Consider the following 20230-nt stretch of genomic DNA (forward strand, 5'->3'; position numbering starts at 1 on the left):
GCTTCTCACCTGCTGTCGTAGCCATAATATTTATGTGGCCGGTTCAGTTAAGTTTTTGGTCCAAGGACACCTAAAATGCAAATAGTGAATGTTCTGCAGGTCTTACTTCTCCCACACACTATGTCCAAAAGAAGCAAGAGGGTGGAGTTAAGGCCAAAATCGGGACCAATGAAATCTGACATTTAGGTGGAAGCCAAACTGAATATTAATAAGCAGGTTAAATGCAAGTGTCATGTCCAAGATACAGGAGAGATCATAAATTGTTTTAAAAGCTGTACTTTGTTTAAGTTTATTTTTTTCCCCTGGACTAAGACATGGCCACTAGCAATCACATGAAGCAAACGGACCACAATTTCCGGAAGGGTTCTAGTCAGTCCTCCTGGTATGTCATGTCCCTGTGACTATGGTGTAGCTTTAAGAGGTGTATTTTGTCCTGGTTTCTTTTGGGGGGCAGAAGCTAAGCAGCCTATGAAAAGACAAGCAACTTGTGAGTGCCTTGGGTTTGAATATGGAACGATAGAAGCAGCCCATGTGGCTGTGGTCAAATTCTCACAGATCAAGGACTTTGGTTAGCTTTCAGCAATTGCTGTCAGGGTCCCGAAGAAATGGAAGCTATTTTTCCCTCTCTTGATTACAGCTAAAAGCTGGGCTCCTCTTTCAGGGCTGCTGGTTGAAATGAAAAAGATTTATCTGAAATGCATTTTATTTTTGTTTTGCCAGAGCTATTCTTTCCTTTTCTTTTGCCTCTAATTCAAGCTGCCTCATTTGCATTGAATTTTACCAATTTCCAAAGATTCCAATGGTATTTCCAATAATCATAAATGTTGACCTATTGCTGCAATTACTTCCTGTTTTTGCATAGACAAAGGCAATCCCAATCCTAGCTGGTCTGCCAATTCCAAAAGCTTTGCCTTGCTCATATTCTGTGAAACTCCTCAAGTGACTCCTTCCACCTCCAGGAACCTCTTAAGTCATTAAAAGAGCCATTACGACACAAGGCACACCCTTGTTCAACCAACTGAATTCAACACCCAAAACAAAACATATTAACACTTAGCACGTGCTGCCTTTAAATCCAATAATCCTAAACTCAAGATGAAATTAGAGGTTTTGATCCCGGATGAGCCCCCAATCTGTTATGAAGTAGACCGGAGCCCCTCAAAATATATTAAGAAGGTAGTGTAGACCCAACATTTTCTTATTTTAAAAGGTAAATGTCAATACTGTGTTCCACATGCAATTCGATTGGTCAAACGACTCAACAATAAGCAAAACAATTTATTCAAACGCAATTGTTAAAATACAATAAAAGAAAAAAAGAACTTCGAATAACTGTCAAAGAACTTAACAGAATAATATCTTAAAGTAACTAAGACTAATTAACTGTTTAAAATAGTAACATCTCAAACACCCTTTGCAAAAGGCATATTCAGAAAAACAGATTTGTCTCACTTCCAATCCGGCAGCCGAAGAACAGAACCCCCCACCTTTTGGCTGTAATCAAGAGAGAGAAAAATAGTTTCCACTTCTTCAACTCCCCAAGAGCAACTGCTGAAAGCTAACCAAAAGTCCTTGTTCTGTGAGAGTTTGACATCACCCACTCAAGCTGTTTCTATGGTTCTAATGTTTTAAAAGAATAACCCAAGGCCTCACAAGTTGTTTACCTTCTCACAGACTGCTCATCACCTGTCCCACAATCTCACTTTAAAAGAAACCAGAACCAAACATATCTCTTAAAGCCACAGCATCGTCACACCCTTGTATCGTGTGAATCACAAAGATCAGTACACGTGATGTCTCCCCCAGCAAGTTCAGAACAAAGCAGAGCGATTGAAGCTCTTATGCCTGAAATAACACTCAACAGTTCACCACTAATCTCATAAAAATGAAAAATGGTTCAAACTAGAGACAGAAAGCAGTAGTTATACATGTACTACTTTATAACTTACTTCATTAAGGAACCCTGTCACACGATAAAATCCTGGTCTCCGAAAGAAAAACTTTTTTTAGATTAGATTCCCTGGAAACAGGCCCTTCGGCCCAACAAGTCCACACCAAACCTCCGAGGAGTAACCCACCAAGACCCATTCCCCTACCCCCTAACTAATGCACCTAACATTATGGGCAATTTATCACGGCCAATTCACCTGATGTGCACATCTTTGGATTAATTTCAATTTCTGGACTGCCTTGCTTCAGTTTGAAAAGAAGTTTGTTAGTAACATCAAGTCTGCTTAGAATCTCACTGGTGACCACAGCCTAATTCTTAGCTCAGTTAAGTCTATCTGTCACCCAACTTCCCAACTGAAATTTTGTTCCAGAAGAGATTTTGTACCTGCTGGAAAAGTGAGCACCAATCTCAACTCATTGTGCCTTCATCAAGTTTAAAAGGAATTAGATATTTTTTTAACCAATCTGTTCAGAAATTACACATCTCTGAAGCAGGTGTGACTTGAACCCAGGCTTCCAGGCCCAGAGGTTGGGACATTGCCTCTGTTTCATAAGAGGCCTATTTTAAAAGGAATTATGTAACTTCCGCCAACTGTACCCATCAGAGAATGAATGCCTATGGAAAGGAGCTTTCATTGGGACACTGACCTCTGGACACCATCAAAAATCATGTGAAATGATTTAAACTATTCTTAATTGTAAACATTTTCCTTTCTTCTCTTCCTTGTATGCTTGATTGTGCGCTTGTGATCATACACTCCAAGAATTATCCCCAAATTTGAATGCATGAAAAATTATACTTTTGGCTTAATCCTAAACAGTTTGCTGCAGGTCATTTTAAAATAGGACTTCACAGAGGGTTTCTCAGGGTGAACACAAATGACCCAATTTAAGATTTTTTAAATATAAAAACTCTTACTTATGGACAGATTGGGAGGACAATGAAATAACAGAATTCACCTCTCCCTCCTGTCTGGAACAATAGGGGAAGTTCTGCAAGATCCTGCCATGGACAACATCCATAATTTGCTCATGATTGCAAGTAGACCAAAGAAGCAACCACTGGTCAATTGCATTTTCTAGATTTTTGTGGACAAGAACACAACTGGGTAGTTTTCCAATCATCGAATAAGTGCTATTATTGAACTGTACTAGAACAGTTTTGCAAGAGGTATTGCTAGTTCTGGAGCACATCTTCACTGTTCTAGCTGGACATAGTCAGTGCTCATATCCTTTCCTGCATCTTGTGCATTGTGTTTTTCATATCACATGGAGTGAGTTAAATTAGTTGAAGAAAATTAAAAATCACACAATACTAGGTTATAGTCCAACAAGTTTATTTGGAAGCACTCACAAAGCACCTGGTGTTGGGTGATTTTTAACTTTGTCCACCCCAATCCAACACCGGCTCTTCTACATCATAGTTGAAGAATGTTATCTTGATGAAGAAGGAGACTGAAAAGAAGCATCCAGATGATTGTAAATGCTTCAGTCATATCTTTTGTATTTGGGTGCTGAGCTCTGCCATCACTGAACTTGGGGATGTTCATGAAACCTCCTTGTTTTAGTTGTGCATTACAACTGGATGTAGCAGGAATTCAGATCTTTGGTCTGATTAATTGGCTGTGGCATTATTTAACTTTGTCTGCAGTATGCTTCTTCTGCAGTTAAACACACATGTACTTCTGGTTTCAGCAGACTGGTACCTCATTGTTAGGTACACTTGATGCAGCTTCTGCTTTGCTCTTTTACAATTTTGTTCCTGCTGTTAGTCCTTAGATACCCATTCTAAGCTGCAGCATCTGAATCCATCCCATATTGCACAATGGTACATCAAAACAATGGAAAATCCCCTTGGTGTGCAGTAACTGTAAACAGCAATTGGCATTTTATTTCCATAAATATTTTGAGGTTGTTCCTTTTACTAATACTTTCATGCATAAATAACTGTGCAGCAGAAACGTTGGTGAGGGTGAGCTTAAGTAGGGTTTTTCTTTATGGTGATTCCCTTACCACCTGCCACAGATGCAGTCTGGCAGATGTGCTTCAAGAGTTGGCCAGTTTAAGTCAACAGTAATTCTATCAAGTCATTCCTAGTGATGATCATCAAAGGTTCCACTCAAGAGTATATTGGCTGCTTTTGCTGTCATTGAATCCTAAGAGTGTGGAAACAGGCCATTCAGTCCTTTTGAGTCCACACTGATTCTCCAAGGACCATCCCACCCAGACCCACCCCCTACCCTATTCCAGTAACCTGCATCTTCTAGGGCTAATCCACCTAGCCTGCATATCCCAGGACACTATGGGCAATTGAGCATGGCGAATCCACTCAACCTGCACATATCTTTGGACTGTGCTATTTCCATGTGGGGTTCATTATCGACATTTACATGGTGTATTTCAATTTCATAACTTGTATTTCATGAATTTATCTTAATCTTATGACAATAAATGTTCTCATAGAATAGCATTAATTACAAAACTAACTTTACCTCCACTGCTCATTTCAAAGATCAAAATACTGAATCATATCTTAAAGCACTAATGTATTCACTTTTTGGAAAATTTTCAGTTATGGAAGCTATGAACTAGCACAGATGTATCAGTAAGGGGACATTGTTGGATTGAACTATATGAGATAGGATAATTTATATTCATGTAGAAACAGTTTTATTTTTATGGAAGCAAAGAAAAAATCTATTTATTTTAATAAAAACGTTAGTCACTTAAAATTGTATTTCGCCTATTCAATTTTCCAATCGTTGCTTCACTAACAGATGACAGAGAATGCGAAATATGGCATGTTGTTGCAGTGAATCAAGGGAAGGCAATAATTAGCACTTCCTGGTCATCAGCTTTCAAGACACTAATAGTACCAGGAAAGTTACTTTCATGTATCCAACTGTAAGAATGTAAAGACCATTTAGAACGAAAGATTAGCAAATATATTAATAAGTAAAGATCATTCAGCCATAAAGATTAGTGAAAATGTTACAATAGAAAGCAGAGCAATGCAATGTATTTGCAGAAATCAATGTCTCGTAAATCTCAAACCAACTGTGAAAAGGTTCTGAAGAATATATCTTGATAACTTAATCATTTTAATTCCATCTCATTCCTCCAGTCATTTTGGCTCTGAGCAAGACATTCAGTTTTGAGTTAGGAGGTCAGGCCTGCAACTACTATATATGTACTAAGTTTTTTCTACTCACTTGGGCTAAATATTCAGTGATTCAACCCAATGATACACAGACTTCCTTCAGAAATGATATCAATACTATTCTTTAAAAGTCTTTGAAAAAATGAGCAAATCTATTTTATACAGGTTCTGTCTTTCTTCCACATATTTACAGTCCTTCCAAAATGGCCTAGAATAAATGAAATTTGAACCAAGAACTTCCTGTGCTGTACTGTTTTTCGTTCTTAAATTCATGACCATCTTAACCTGCCATGGTATCCTTCTATTTATCTCTAGCCATGGGGTTAACATCAACTTTTTAAACTTTTCGCTAATTCAGATGAACCCCAGAAAAAGGACCTGATTAAAAACAACCATCTTCCAAGGTCAGTCTTTGAACGTGCAATTAATTTCTCTGTGTGTTTACAGAATCTTCAGTTAACCTTACAGCGTACAAAACCACTTGCCTTCATCCGTAAAGTATCATTTTTCTTCAACATCACTTATTTCCCATCACAGACTGGACAAGAAACTTCTTTCCATCTCCAGCCCTACATGAAAGTTGAGTAGTGTATTAAATATATTTTCTAATCAACATGTTCAGAAATGTTATTACACATCTCTGGAGCAGTTGGGACTTGAACGTGGGTCTCCTGGCCCACACACACACAAACACTACCACTGCACCATAAGAACTTTAGCTCAGTCCAGAGTTTAAGTCCGAACAACCAATCACTCTTTTAGCCAATCTAGTTAATCAATCCACCTGCCTACGATCAACCCCCATCAACCACTTCTGCAACCTTTAATAATCAATAATGTACGTGATTCACAAGTAGTATCTCTTTTTGCCCTTAAGCAGAATACCATTAGAAGTATTAATCAGAAGAACACCTATCCTTCAATAACAAACAAGTTTCCAGGTTCAAATGTCATATCAGAGACCAAGTTGCATTGAGTATGATTCAAGATAGCTCTAACTTCCTAATTAATTCCATCTTTTGTATGATATGGTTTGCATTAAAATAATCAAAAAAAATCATAAAACACATTTTGTAAGGTAGCTCAATCTCCAAATTCAAATGCATACACAAACTGTTTGTGTGAACAGTGATAACGAAGCCAATTTCCTCCTACTTAATACCATAAAGTTTAAATAAACAATCTTTTCTGGATGCAATAAGGTAACAATAGCAAGTTTTGAGAAGATTTATAGCTCAGGTTGAGGTTTTGAATGTAGGTTTGCTCGCTGAGCTGGAAGGTTCATTTTCAGACATTTCGTCACCCTACTAGGTAACATATCCAGAGGCTCATTGATGATATTACCTAGTATGGTGACGAAACATCTGAAAACAAACCTTCCAGCTCAGTGAGCAAACCTACATCCATAAGATTACAATGATCAAAGGAAGTAAATTTTGCACATGCAGACTCTTTCAAGGGTATATTGTCCAATGCATAATTTGAGTGTGCCTTACTATAACAGACTTTTATGCAACCAAATAACATTTCTCAGAATTACTGATGCCACATTTAAGTCTTGTGAATCACACTGGGCACACCATTTCCCCAAGGAGATCTCTAATACAAATTTAATATAAAAGAAAATAAAAATCCTTAAATGTAGTAATACTTTTCAAGTCAATTCTGCAAGGTGATTAAAAGAATACACAGGATTCTTGGCTTTATTAATAGAGGTACAGTACAAAAGCCCAGAAGTTATATATGCCCCATTTTATATCTTTCCCCTCTCACCCTAAACCTATGCCCTCTAGTTCTGAACTCCTCCAACTCAGGCAAAGACCTTGTCTATTTACTCTATCCATGCCCCTCATGATTTTATAAATCTCTTAGATCATCCCCTTAGTCTCCAGGGAAAACAGCCCCAACCTACTCAGTCTCTCCTTATAGCTCCAATCTTGGCAATGTCCTTGTATATCTTTTCTGAACTCTGTCAAGTTTCATAACATTCTTCCAATAGGAGGAAAGAATTGCACACAATATACCAAAATTGACCTAACCCACATCCTGTACAGCCATAACATGACCTCCCAACTCCTCTACTCAAACCGCTGACCAATAAAGGAAAGCATATTAAATGCCTTCTTCACTATCCTATCTATCTTCGACCAGTCTTTCCTACTCGTGAAAATATCCAGGCTCTCAGTTTCATTCTTCTAAACTCCATTGAATACAAATGCAAAGCACTCAAACATTCCTGATATGATAACCCTTCAGCTCCAGGATCATACTTGGAAACTTTCTCTGGGTTCCCTCCAAGGCCAGCACGTCCATCCTTAGAAACAGGGCCCAAAACAGCTCTCAATATTCCAAATGCAGTCTCACTAGAGCCTTATATAGCCTCAATAGTATTTATTCTGGCCCTCTTGAAACAAATGCTAACATTATATCTGCTTCCTAACTGCTAACTGAACCCACATATTAACCTTAAGAGAATCCTTAACTAGAACTCCCAAGTCCCATTGTGCTTCAAATTTCTAAAGCCTTTGCCCATTTAGAAAATAGTCTACACCTCTATTCCTCATACCAACGTACATAACCTCACACCTTCCACATTATATTCTACCTTCTATTTCTTTGCTCACTCTCCTAGCCTGTCCAAATCCTTCTGCAATCTCCCTGCTTCAACACTACCTGTCGCTCCACTTATTTTTGTGTCACCTGCAAACATAACAACAATGTCTTCAGTTCCTTTGTCCAAATTGTTAACATATAACATGAGTAGCTGTGGACTGAACACAGACCCATGCAGAACTCCATGAGAAATTCTCTATCAATGCCCCCATCAATGCCTCTACCTTACCCCTAACACCATGGGCTCTTATTTAGCATCCATCTGTGTAGCACCTTGTCAAAGATCTTCTGGAATTCCAAACAGATCATGCCCACTGGCTCTCCTTGGTCTAACTCACTCATTACCACCTCAAAGAATTCTAACAGATTTGTCTGGCATGACCTCCCCTTGATAAAGCCATCCAAACCTTGCATTTCCAAGTACTCTGCAATGTTGCCCTTAATGGGCTCTAAAATCTTACCAAGAACGGCCTATAGTCTCCGATTTTCTGCCTCCCTTCCTTCTTAAACAAGGATGACATTAGATATTCTCCAGTCCTTTGGGACCCTCCCTGAATCTACCACCTCCTCAGCTATCTCCTTCAGAACTCAGGTGTAGTTGGGTTGGGTTGGGTAATGTATTCACCTTCAGACCTTTCAACTTCCTCAACACTTTCTCTTTAGTGATTGTCACTGCATTCACCTCTTCCCTGATTCTCTTGTATTTCTGGTACGCTACTGATGTCTTCCACTGTGAATACTGATGCAAAGTACTTATTTAGTTCCTTTGCCATTTTTTCCCTCATTATTACTTCATCAGCTTCATTTTCCAGCCATCCAATGTCTACTCACCTCTCTCTTACCTTTTAGGTATCTAAAAATAACTCCTGCATTCTTCTTTTATATTATTAGCTAGCTTACTCACCTGTTTCATCTTCTCTCTCACTGCTTTTTTAAAAAATTATCCTCTGCTGGTTTTTTTAAGCATTTCTGATCCTCTGGCTTCCCAATAATCTTCACCACATTGTATGCTTTTTCTTTTGTTTTGTGCTGTCCCTAACTTCCCTTGTTAACCCTGGTTGCCTCATCCTACCCGTAGTATGTTTCTTCTTCCTTGGAATGAATTTCTACTATGCCTCCTGAAATGCCCCCAGAAACCCCTGTCATTGTTGCTCCATCATCCTCCCTGCTAGGCTTTCCTTCCAATCAGCTCTGGCCAGCTCCTCCCTCATGTCTTGGTAGTTACTTTTACTCAATTGTAATACCATTACATTTGATTCCATCTTCTCCCTCTCAAACTGCAGGGTGAATTTTATCATAACATGGTCACTGCCCCTAGGAGCAGTGTCTACACCTCAGTCTTTCCAAAAATTCTTTTCCTTGGGATGATTATTGTAATAGTGCCATCATTACATGCCTTTTCTATCTTCTGATTTATTTTCTTCCCCATGTCCTGACAGACAGTGGGAGACAGGGGGTAGATTGCTGACAGAATTCTTAACCTTTGAATCTCTCGTAATCACAGCACTTATGTGGGTAGTCAGTGTGTGTGTGTGTGTCCAAACCTTGATATAGTCCAAGTCCAAATCTTACAACCCAAGTACCTTTTTGTTTAAATCCTTCATTTGTAGGAAGTGAATGTCGCTGGTTGGCCAGCATTTACTGCCTGTCCTTGGTTACCCCTGAGAAGGTGGTGGTGAGCTGCCTTCTTCAAACACTGCAGTCCATCTGCTGTGTGACTGCTTCAGTACCTGAGGAATCATGCTGAACATTGTTCAGTCAGAGCAAACATCCTCACTCTGACCTTTTGGTGGCGGGAAGGTTATTGATGAAGCAGTTATGTCTACATCACTATCCTGCTGCTGTGAATTACAGTCACAGCAGGAGGCTATGCTCAATATCACACATCAAACCTCATTCAACAGCACTTTTGAAACCTGTAACATCTACCATCTAGAGGCATGAAGGTAGCAGCTGCACATGAACACCACCACCTGCAAGTTCCACTCCAAGACATGCGCCATCTTGATTTTGTGATCCAGTGATGGTGAAGGAACAGTAATATAGTACAATCATTGAACTCCTTCCCTCAGTGTGGTGGGTGTGCCTACATGCCAAGGACTGTAGTGATCGGGAAGGCAATTCACTACTAACTTCTCCAGGGAAATTAGGATGGGTCTAGCCATGAACTCCCACAAGCCACAAATGAGTAGATTCTGCCCATCCAGCCTGTGCTTACCCTAACAAAAAGAGTAATCCAAATAGTTCCATTCTCCACTTTTTCCATAATTTTTCAAATATATGTACAGGTTTTTCTTAAACCACCCTGAATCATTAATGATAAAAGTTAAAAATCACACAACAATCACACTAGCTCGGATAGCTAGTGTTTCCAAATAAACCTGTTGGTCTTGTGTGATTTTTAACTTTGTCCACCCCAGCCCAACACCGGCTCCTCCACATAATTAATGATGAGACAGAGTTGATCTACTTGATTGAAACTGACAATAATAGCTTCAGTTCTATTAGTGCAAAGAGTTGATGAATCTATTGAACCATAAGGCTGCTGTCATATTAGAGAGAGAGAGATGACTGGTGATAGTTTAACCTACAGGTCATCATGCTTTAGGTAAGGAGACAGGTTGGGAAGGAGAGTCACAAAGATGTATAGATCAGAAACAAACCCTTCAGTCCAACTCATCCATGCCAACCAGATATCCTAAATTAATCTAGTTTCATTTGCCAGCATTTGGTCCATATCCTTCTAAACCCTCCCTATTTATATACCCATCCAGATGCCATTTAAATGTGGTAATTGTACTAGCCTCCACCACTTCCTCTTGTAGGTCATTCCATTTATGCACTATCCTCAGCATGAAAAAGTTGTCCCTTTTAAATCTTTCCCATCTCATCTTAAGCATATGCCCTCTAGTTTTGGACTCCACTATGCTGGGGAAAAGAGCTTAGCTATTCATACCTTTCATGATATTATGAATTTCTTTAAGGTCACCCCTCAGCCTCTGATGCTCCAGGGAAAATAGCCCCAGCCTATTCAGCCTCTACCTCCAATCCTCTAGCTCTAGCTCAAATCCTCCAATCCCTGCAACATCCTTGTATATCTTTTCTGAACCCTTTCAAGTCTCACAACATGTTTCTTATAGCAGGGAGACCAGAATTGAACAAAGTATTCCAAAAGTGGCCTAACTGATGTCCTGTACAGTCACACCATGACCTCCCAACTCTATACTCAATGCACAATAAAGACAACTGCCTTGATCACTATCCTATGTACCTGAGGCTCCACTTTCAAGGAACTATGAACCTTGGTCTCCAAGGTCTCTTTGTTTGGCAACACTCCCCAAGACCTTAGCGTTAAGTGTATAAGTCCTTTCCTGATGTGCCCTACCAAAATGCAGTACCTCACATTTATCGAAATTAAACTCCATCTGCCACTCCTTCACCCATTGGCCCATTGATCAAGGTTCCCTTTCTTCAAGGTAACCTCAGCTGGTGCAGGAATTGAAGCCACACTGTTGGAATCACTCTTCATCACAAACCAGCTGTCTAGCCAACCTAGAAAACCAACCTTGAGTTGTGATAATCATTCATGCACTGCATGAAAGAATGGTTGAACCAGAGTCCCATCCTCAAAAGATAATTGAATATATACACTTGAAAAAACCGGAAAGAATGGAACTAATTGGTCAGCTCTTCTACAGAGTGGCCCATGCATGAAGAGCAGCATGGCCTTCTTCTGTACAATATGACAATGATTCACATCTTTAGACCATCCCAAAGTGCTTCATATAAATGATCAGACAATCTGTTTTCTGTTATGACATTAAAAAAAATTAGTCTTGAGTACTCCTTTGCCCTTGCTGAATGAGATTTATTTCTGATTACAATAATTCTAGAGGAATATTGTAGTTTGATCTTGACCTGCTCAATAGGTACTGTGTCAAAAAGCTTGTCTAAACCTGATGCCACATCTACATGGTACCACAAAACATTAGTCAGTAAAAGATTATTCCTCCTTATTGATTTACATCCCCAGCTATTTGTAAAGACTACCTCTATTTATTTAAATATGACTTTTTGAAAATATTGAGGACCTACCTGAAACTCTGATTATGGACGTCCACACTTACAAAACAATGTAAACCAACTGAGAGCACCAATTACTTTTCATAGCAGATTTTCAATGTACTTTATACTATGACTTGATAATAAATTCAATTCACCTCAAAGAGTGAAATCTATGTCATGGGCTTCTTTAATATACAATTCACAACTCAGATAAAGCACATGGAAATGTATTGAAACAAATTATGGTAAACATCAAAACCATTCAAACAGGGATCAGTGTGGCTCAGGCAGGAAACCCTAATCTATCGCCCATCTGACCAATCCCTGGACATACACATCTAGCCTTTGGCTTGTTCCAAGCATAAAAAGAAGACAAAGCAGGATGAACTCAGCCAAGAACACGTTATGAAAACGAAACTAAATCTAAAGTTAAAAACCTTTTCCATTTCTTGGTCAACAGAGTGTAGTTATACTATCAGTTTTGCATATTTTTGTAACTTTCAGATTAAATCACATAAATACAATTGCAATTGGCATATTCAAGAGACAGTTTCATCTTGCTATTTAATGGCAAACTCTGAACAAGTTATGGCTCCACAGTTGATCATATTCTAATAATTAATTAAATCTAGCATCTGATTACTGATGGACTGTCTTAAAGATCTACTTTCTGTCTATGACTCATTAAGAGCAATTAGACAATCCTGAACATTTCCCAACATGAATATCATATAGCCAAATAAAACTGTATGTGTGCAACAAATTTGCATATGTGCACAGACACAAAGATACCTTTGACTCAGTTCCACAAGGAACAGTACTATACTGCGAGTCTTGGATAAGTGGTAGCATACATTCAAATCATAAGGTTCTGGATTTAAATCCCACTACAGAAACGTGAGCATATAATTTAGACTGGCAGTTTAATGAAGTTATGGTGGAGCAACGCACAGTTGGTGCTACAATCTTAAGAGGTAAGATTTTAAAATCAAGGTCATGTCTACCCTCTCAGCTGGACACAGGATCCCATGGGTTTAATTGGAAGCATTGTTGAATTATAACAGTTGTGTTGTCTGATTTTTAACTTTGTACACTCCGGCCCAACACCGGCATCTCCAAATCCACAGGATCCCATGATTTTATTCAATTAAGACCAGGGTATTCTGGACAACTTGTATGCCTCAATAAACATCTCTAAACACAGGTTATTTGGTCACCGCATTTTTCTTTATGAAACCTTGCTATGTGCAAATTAGGTGCAGACAAATTCAAAAGAAAATCTAGCGCAAATCAAAATTTTTTATGAGCCATCTCTAACTCAAAGCTCAAGTTGGATGGAATTCTATGCATACTTTCAGAATGTAATGCACACTTCAGCATTTCCTACAATAGTGACTATGCTTCAGAAATATTTGGCTGAAGAGCATTCAATGCGTTATACAAATGTAAGATTTTTTAAAATCTTTTCTTTTTTCTATCAAGCACATACTAGTTCAAAAATTCTGAAGCTCGTAAATCCGGAATCTGAAGTTCTTTCAGCTTCTACAAAAAAGTAGAATCATACACCTTTTTATTAACAAAAAACTTATTTTTGCCCTAGCACAGAACATATCAGAATTCAAGTCATGGACCTGTTGGATGACTATAATTTACACCAGATTTGGCACACATGGACAATGGTGAATTGGGGAGGATTAAGGAAACCGTCAGATACTCTATATTTATATATAATACTCTCCAACCAGAATGGATCTGACCAAAGTACTTGTAGAAATTCTTGGAAAAGTTTAATTTCCATGTTAAAAAACCTGATACAAACACTAGAGTCATAGAGATGTACAGCATGGAAACAGACCCTTCGGTCCAACCCGTCGATGCCAACCAGATATCCCAACCCAATCTAGACCCACTTGACAGCGCCCGGCCCATATCCCTCCAAACCCTTCCTATTCATATACCCATCCAAATGAATGGCATGCCCCAATGCCTTATTTTGTACCATTTTATTTATTTTACATTTCCAGCTGTTAGAGATAGAAAGTAGAATTTTTGCTGACCGAATAAAATTGAAAAAAAAACTCAAAATTAAATAAAAGCTTTTACAGTTTTGCAGATGAATGACAGTATAACATTCCTTACTACTAAGAGGAAGAAGTAACAATGAGAATGAAATGATAAACTAAAAGCCATTCTGATTTGCAGGAAATTAATCTCTGAAGGACACTTATGAAAGAATTAAAGGCAGGATAAGTGACAGCATTGTGATAGAGAACTGGAAAGACAAAAACCTGATTTTAATTGGAATACCCTAGGGAAATAAGATAAAATGAAGAGAGGAGATGGTGGTATATTGGTAACGTTACTGGATTAATAATTTGGAAGTACAGGCTAATGCATTAGGACACAAGTTCAAATCTCTGATTGAATTTAATTTCAATGAATAAAACAGGAAATCTAAAGCTCATCTAATCTCAGAAACCATAATATTTTTTAAAAATTTATTCACAGGATGCTTATGATTTGTCTAATTTATTGCCTATCCTTAATTGCCCAGGTGAGCAGTTAAAAGTCAACCACATTGTTCTGGGTCTGAAGTCACAGGTAGTCCAGGCCAGGTAAGGCCAGCAGTTTCCTTCCCTAAAAGGAGATGAGCGAAGAAGATGGGTATTTCCAACAATCAACAATAATACCATGGTCACTTTAATTACACACTTTTATTGACTGCAAACTCCACAATCTACCAAAGTAGGATTCAAACCCTATGGCCCCAGAACATGGGCTCAGTGGTTAGAACTGCTGCCTCACAGCACCAGTCTCAGTTTCAATTCCAGCCTTGGACGACTGTCTATGTGGAGTTTGCATATTCTCCCTGTGTTTGCGTGGGTTTCCTCCGGGTGTTCCGGTTTCCTCCCACAGTCCAAAGATGTGCAGGTCAGGTGAATCAGCCATGCTAAATTGCCCATAGTGTTAGCTACATTAGCCAGAGGGAAATGGTCAGGTTGGGTTGCTCTTCAGAGGGTCGGTGTGCACTTGTTGGGCCGAAGGGCCTGTTTCCATGCTGTGGGAATCAAATCTAATCTAAACAATGCCTGGTATTTGGATTTACAGCCTCACAACTAAGCTAATAGGTTGGCTAATGTGGTGCCACTGTTTAAGAGGTTGATAAAGGACAAGCCAGGGAACTATCGACCAGTGAGCCTGATGAGCAAGTTGTTGGAGGGAATCCTATGGGACAGGATGTACATGTATTTGGAAAGGCAAGGGATCGTCAACATGGCTTTGTACGTGGGAAATCATGTCTCACAAACTTGATTTGAGTTTTCTGAAGAAGTTACAAAGAGGATTGATGAGGGCAGAGTGGTGGATCTATATGGACCTCAGTTCGGCATTTAACAAGGTTCCCCATGGGAGACTGGTTAGCAAGGTTAAACCTCATGGAATACAGGGAGAACTAGCTATTTGGATACAGAACTGCCTCAGAGGTAGAAGACAGAGGGTGGTGGTGGAGTGTTGTTTTTCAGACTGGACGCTTGTGACCAGTGGAGTGCCACAAGGATCAGTGCTGTACATTTCATCATTTTTATAAATGATATGGATGTGAGTATAAGAGGTATAGTTAGTAGGTTTGCTGATGACACCAAAATTGGAGGTGTAGCGAAGAAAGTTACCTCAGATTACAACGAGGTCTTGATCAGACTGGCCAATGGGCTGAGAAGTGGCAGACGGAGTTCAATTCAGATAAATGATTGATTCTTCATTGTGGGAAAGCAAATCTTAGCAGGACTTATACACTTAATGGTAAGGTCCTAGGGAGTGCTGCTGAACAAAAAGACCTTGGAGTGCAGGTTCATAGCTCCTTGAAAGTGGAGTTGCAGATAGATAGGATAGTGAAGAAGGCATTTAGTATGCTTTCCTTTATTGGTCAGAATATTGAGTACAGGAATTGGGAGCACATGTTGCGGCTGTACAGGACATTGGTTAGGCCATTGTTGGGATATTGTGTGCAATTCTGGTCTCCTTCTTGTCAGAAAGATGTTGTGAAACTTGAAAGGGTTCAGAAAAGATTTGCAAGGATATTGCCAGGGTTGGAGGATTTGAGCTATAGGGAGAGGCTGAACAGGCTGGGGTTGTTTTCCCTGGAGCATCGGAGGCCGAGGGGTGACGTTATAGAGGTTTATAAAAGCCTGAGGGGCATGGATAGGATAAATAGACAAAGTATTTTTCCTGGGGTGTGGGAGTCCAGAACTAGATGGCATAGGTTTAGGGTAATAGGGGAAAGATGTAAAAGAGATCTAAGAGGCAACGCTTTCATGCAGAGGATGGTATGTGTATGGAATGAGGTGCTAGGACAAATGGTGGAGACGAGTACAACTGCAACATTTAAAAGGCATCTGGATGGGTATATGAATAGGTAGGTTATGGGGGGATATGGGCCGGGTGCTGGCAGGTGGGATATCTGGGTTGGGATATCTGGTCGGCTTGGACAGGTTGGACCGAAGGGTTTGTTTCCATGCTGTACACCTCTATGACTCTAATACCACTCGCCATCACTATCTCAGTGATGTTCTTTTGGGAAGTCTGCCATCATTTTGTGGTCCAGCCAACGTGATACGACTATGTGACTCTCAACCCACAAGAAGGTTAACTTTTAATTATTGTCTGAAATACCCAGCATGCCTCTCAGTTCAAGATAACAGTTAACTGGCCATGTCAGCAACAGTGACATATTTAGTGGAAGTATAAATTCAGACAGGCGGATGAAAAAAAAAGTTTACAAAATATTGATATTAAGTTTTCATAAGAATTCTATGGAAAAGAGAAAAAGCAGTACTAATACCACTAAAAATTTTAAAATCTAAAAATAACATGAATACAAGATTATTAGAATTGAATGTAAAGTGTTTCAAATACTGTTTAAACTTCATTCACTGACAGAAATACTGGAATTCAAATGTGACTCTCTTGTACATTCAGCTTGACTCAGTTAGTGGTACTTTCAACAGAGCCAAAAGTTTGTGGATTTAAGCTTTACTAAAGACTTGAACCTACAATCTAGAATTAAGACTAACATCCCAATGCAGTCCTAAGTATTGTATAGGTGGTAGTGCCATTTTTGGGGCGAGGTGTTAAAATGAGACACCATAAAACATGTGTAAGTAGATATGTTCCCATAACACTACTTGAAGATTTAATTCACTGGAGCATAGGAGATTGAGGGATGATCTTACAGAGGTTTAAAAGATTACGATGGGCATAGATAAGGTGAATAGATCTTTTCCTCGGTTACAGGGAGTTCAAAACTAGGGGGCGTATTTTTCAGGTGAGAGGAAAAAGATCTAAAAAAAGGACCTGAGTGGTTCATATGTGGAATGAACTGCCAAAGAAAGTAGTAGATGCAGGTACAGTTACAATATTTAAAGACATTTGGGCAGGTACATGTATTGGAAAGGCTTAGAGAGATGTGAGCCAAACACAGGCAAGTGGAATTAAGTTAGTTTGGAAAACTTGGTCGGCATGGACAAGTTGGATTGAAAGGTCTATTTCTGTGCTGTATGACTCTACATATGAAATAACATGAAAATTCTGATGTCCCATTGAATACTCAATCTTCAAACATGATCAAAAACACATTTTTTGTAGGATTCTGTACATAAATTGGCTGCAGGCTTTGTTTACATGTCAATGATTAGTCTTCGAAAGTACTTCATTGATTGAAAATTATTTTGGATGGACTATGGCACCACCCTGTGTCTAGAAAGTTGACCAAACCATTCTTCTTAAACATCAATCCACAGTCAACCAGATATGGGCCTGCACATGTCCAGTTCTAGTTTTATTAATCCAGGCTTAGTTAGTAAATCAAAGAACAAGCATTTTTTCCACAACTGCATTGTCACTGTTGGGTTTCCTATGGACCAATCTGCGGTTTCCACATCTACGGGTTGCCCCTCAACAACATTGTCTGAAAATATCAAATACCAGCTCTAGCTGATACGCATTTTTCGCAATCCCTTCACCACTTATGACTGTCACACTACCTGTCAAACATCTAATACTGAATGTGCATAAATTTTCTTCAACTAAATACCAGAAAAAGAAAGCAATTTTCTTTGAATCTCATCGTATCCTCCATTTCCTAGTCAATTTCTCATCCATCTGATGTTGAATCAGACTGTTTGTGGTGTCATAACAAACATGGAAGTTAGCTTCCAACCACAAGCTTGTCATCACTAACACTGCTAATTTCTACCTCTGTATCAATCACCCGACTTCACTATTTTGCACATCTGTTGCTGAAACCTGGATCTGTACCTTTGTTATTCCTAAATTTGGCTATTTGATACATTTCTGCCTGGCTTCCCATCTTGCAGTTAAGCAATGACTCAACTTTAAAATTCTCATTTTTGGTTTTCAGTACTCGTGACCTTGCTCTTCCCACACATATAACCTCCTCGAGCTAACTAACTGTCTGAGACATCGGCAGTCCTCCAATTCTGGCCTCCTGAGCATCCCTCATTTACTACATTCACACCTTCAGCTATGAAGATCTTAACTTGAGGGAGAGGGTGGCTCAGCGGTTAGCGCTGCTGCCCTACAACGCCAGGGACCCGGGTTCGATCCTAGTCTCGGCGCGACTGTCTGTGTGGATGTGCCTGCTTCTCCTCGCCCCCTCCTAGGGATGTATGACAGGAGGAGCCAGTAAAGGGTGACTGAATGTGACCTGGTGCATTGGTCACCTCTAGTGCCTAGGGATATGCAGTGGCCAACTCTGGATGGATGCTCAGTGTGGAACCAATGGGCTGAATGGCCTTCTTCCACAGTTCTTATGGGCGGCACGGTGGCACAGTGGTTAGCACTGCTGCCTCACAGCGCCTGAGACCCGGGTTCAATTCCCGACTCAGGCGACTGACTGTGTGGAGTTTGCACGTTCTCCCCGTGTCTGCGTGGATTTCCTCCGGGTGCTCCGGTTTCCTCCCACAGTCCAAAGATGTGCGGGCCATGCTAAATTGCCCCTAGTGTTAGGTAAGGGATAAATGTAGGGGTATGGGTGGGTTGCGCTTCGGTGGGTCGGTGTGGACTTGTTGGGCCGAAGGGCCTGTTTCCACACTAAGTAATCTAATCTAATCTAACTCCCTTTTGCCTTCTTTAAGACACCTTTTTAAAAGCTACTTCTGACTAAAATGTCTTTATCTAGTTTGGTGTCAAATGTTGATGTCTAATGCTCCTGTGAAGCACCTTGGTGCCTTCTACTACATTAACAACGTTACCTAAATACAAATGGTCAATGTTACAGGTTTGATTCCAAGCCTGTGATGAATTGGTTTGTTTGGTTGGAGACAGCAATGATGTAATCAATTTCAGTTTTAGTGAGAATGGGCAAGGAAAACATAATTGCATTGTGTTTCTCCAATCAACCTAACTGAAGAGAGTTTCTCTCAGAGCAAGGTGCATATAACGAGCTGATAACATTTTGTGAGAGAAAAAAATTTCTCCTGGAACTGCAGCCCTCTGCCTCTGCTAGTGTTCAAAAATAACCAATGAAATCCTTATCTCACCAAATGAGAAGATGCAGCATCGAATCTCCATATCTGATCAGGCATGGGGTTCTCTCATGTTTTTAAAATCGCTCTGTATTATTATTATATCCTGCTATTCTCCTTTTTGATTCTTCATTTCTTTTGATCTCTGCTTTTTGATTTTCCTTAGTTCTTGCCTTTTCAAAATTTCTTTGTTTTGAAACCAGCAAAGCAAACAAAAATAATCACCAGGAAAGAATGACAGCTGTAAAACAAATTAAAGATAAATGTAAAGGGAACTTGAACCCAATAGGAACACGAGAAACAAATGAGTTGCTTTACAAAAAGATGGAAAATAAAGAGGGAAAATCTAATTATCAAGGATTTTTTAAAACTGCAATTTAATTCACCAGTGCAGTGTTGCAAAAGTTATGCTAAAGATAGCTCATAAAGATTCATTACAAAATATTTACATTAAAACTAAGAAGCAATTCATGTAGGTCTTGCATCTTGTAAAGAGTATTAATTATTTTAACATTAATGAAAACTCAAGTTTAATCTCAGAGGAGAAAGCCCCAATCTCATATTGCAGCAGATTTTCCAGTGACTGATACTGGAAGTTCCTTGGCTTCCATGCCCTCATCATTTCCTCATCTTCAATCAGCATACCCTGAGGTATAAGGTTTAAACATCTGCCATGGGAGTGTCTATGTTCCCATATTATTTCTGGCACTCTCAAGATCAAAGTGTGTTGCACAGCACTAATGTTGAGTTTTGCCCAATGTTTCAAGCTTTTCTTCATATATATGTGTTTAATTATTTCAGGCAACACCTCAGTGAACTGCACCATTGCACCCTTTCTAAAACCTCAATATCTTTCTTTGCACATGAATGCTGCTAATCATGATAGTTTATATTCTGTACT

The 20230-nt window shown here is 39.4% G+C and overlaps 1 protein-coding gene across 3 annotated transcripts in view; it reads right to left on the reverse strand.

Moving 5' to 3' along the window:
- Positions 1 to 19430, reverse strand: part of LOC132827125 (lysine-specific demethylase 2B-like) — a 219067-nt gene extending 199637 nt beyond the window's left edge. For all 3 annotated transcript variants that reach the window (XM_060843632.1, XM_060843630.1, XM_060843629.1), the window contains exon 1: positions 19345 to 19430. In XM_060843632.1, the coding sequence (XP_060699615.1) occupies positions 19345 to 19389 (45 nt within the window). In that variant the 5' untranslated portion in view covers positions 19390 to 19430. The remainder of the gene's footprint in view (positions 1 to 19344) is intronic.
- Positions 19431 to 20230: the final 800 nt, after the last annotated feature.

This window comes from Hemiscyllium ocellatum, chromosome 24 (assembly GCF_020745735.1).
Source record: "Hemiscyllium ocellatum isolate sHemOce1 chromosome 24, sHemOce1.pat.X.cur, whole genome shotgun sequence".
Lineage (NCBI taxonomy): Eukaryota > Metazoa > Chordata > Chondrichthyes > Orectolobiformes > Hemiscylliidae > Hemiscyllium > Hemiscyllium ocellatum.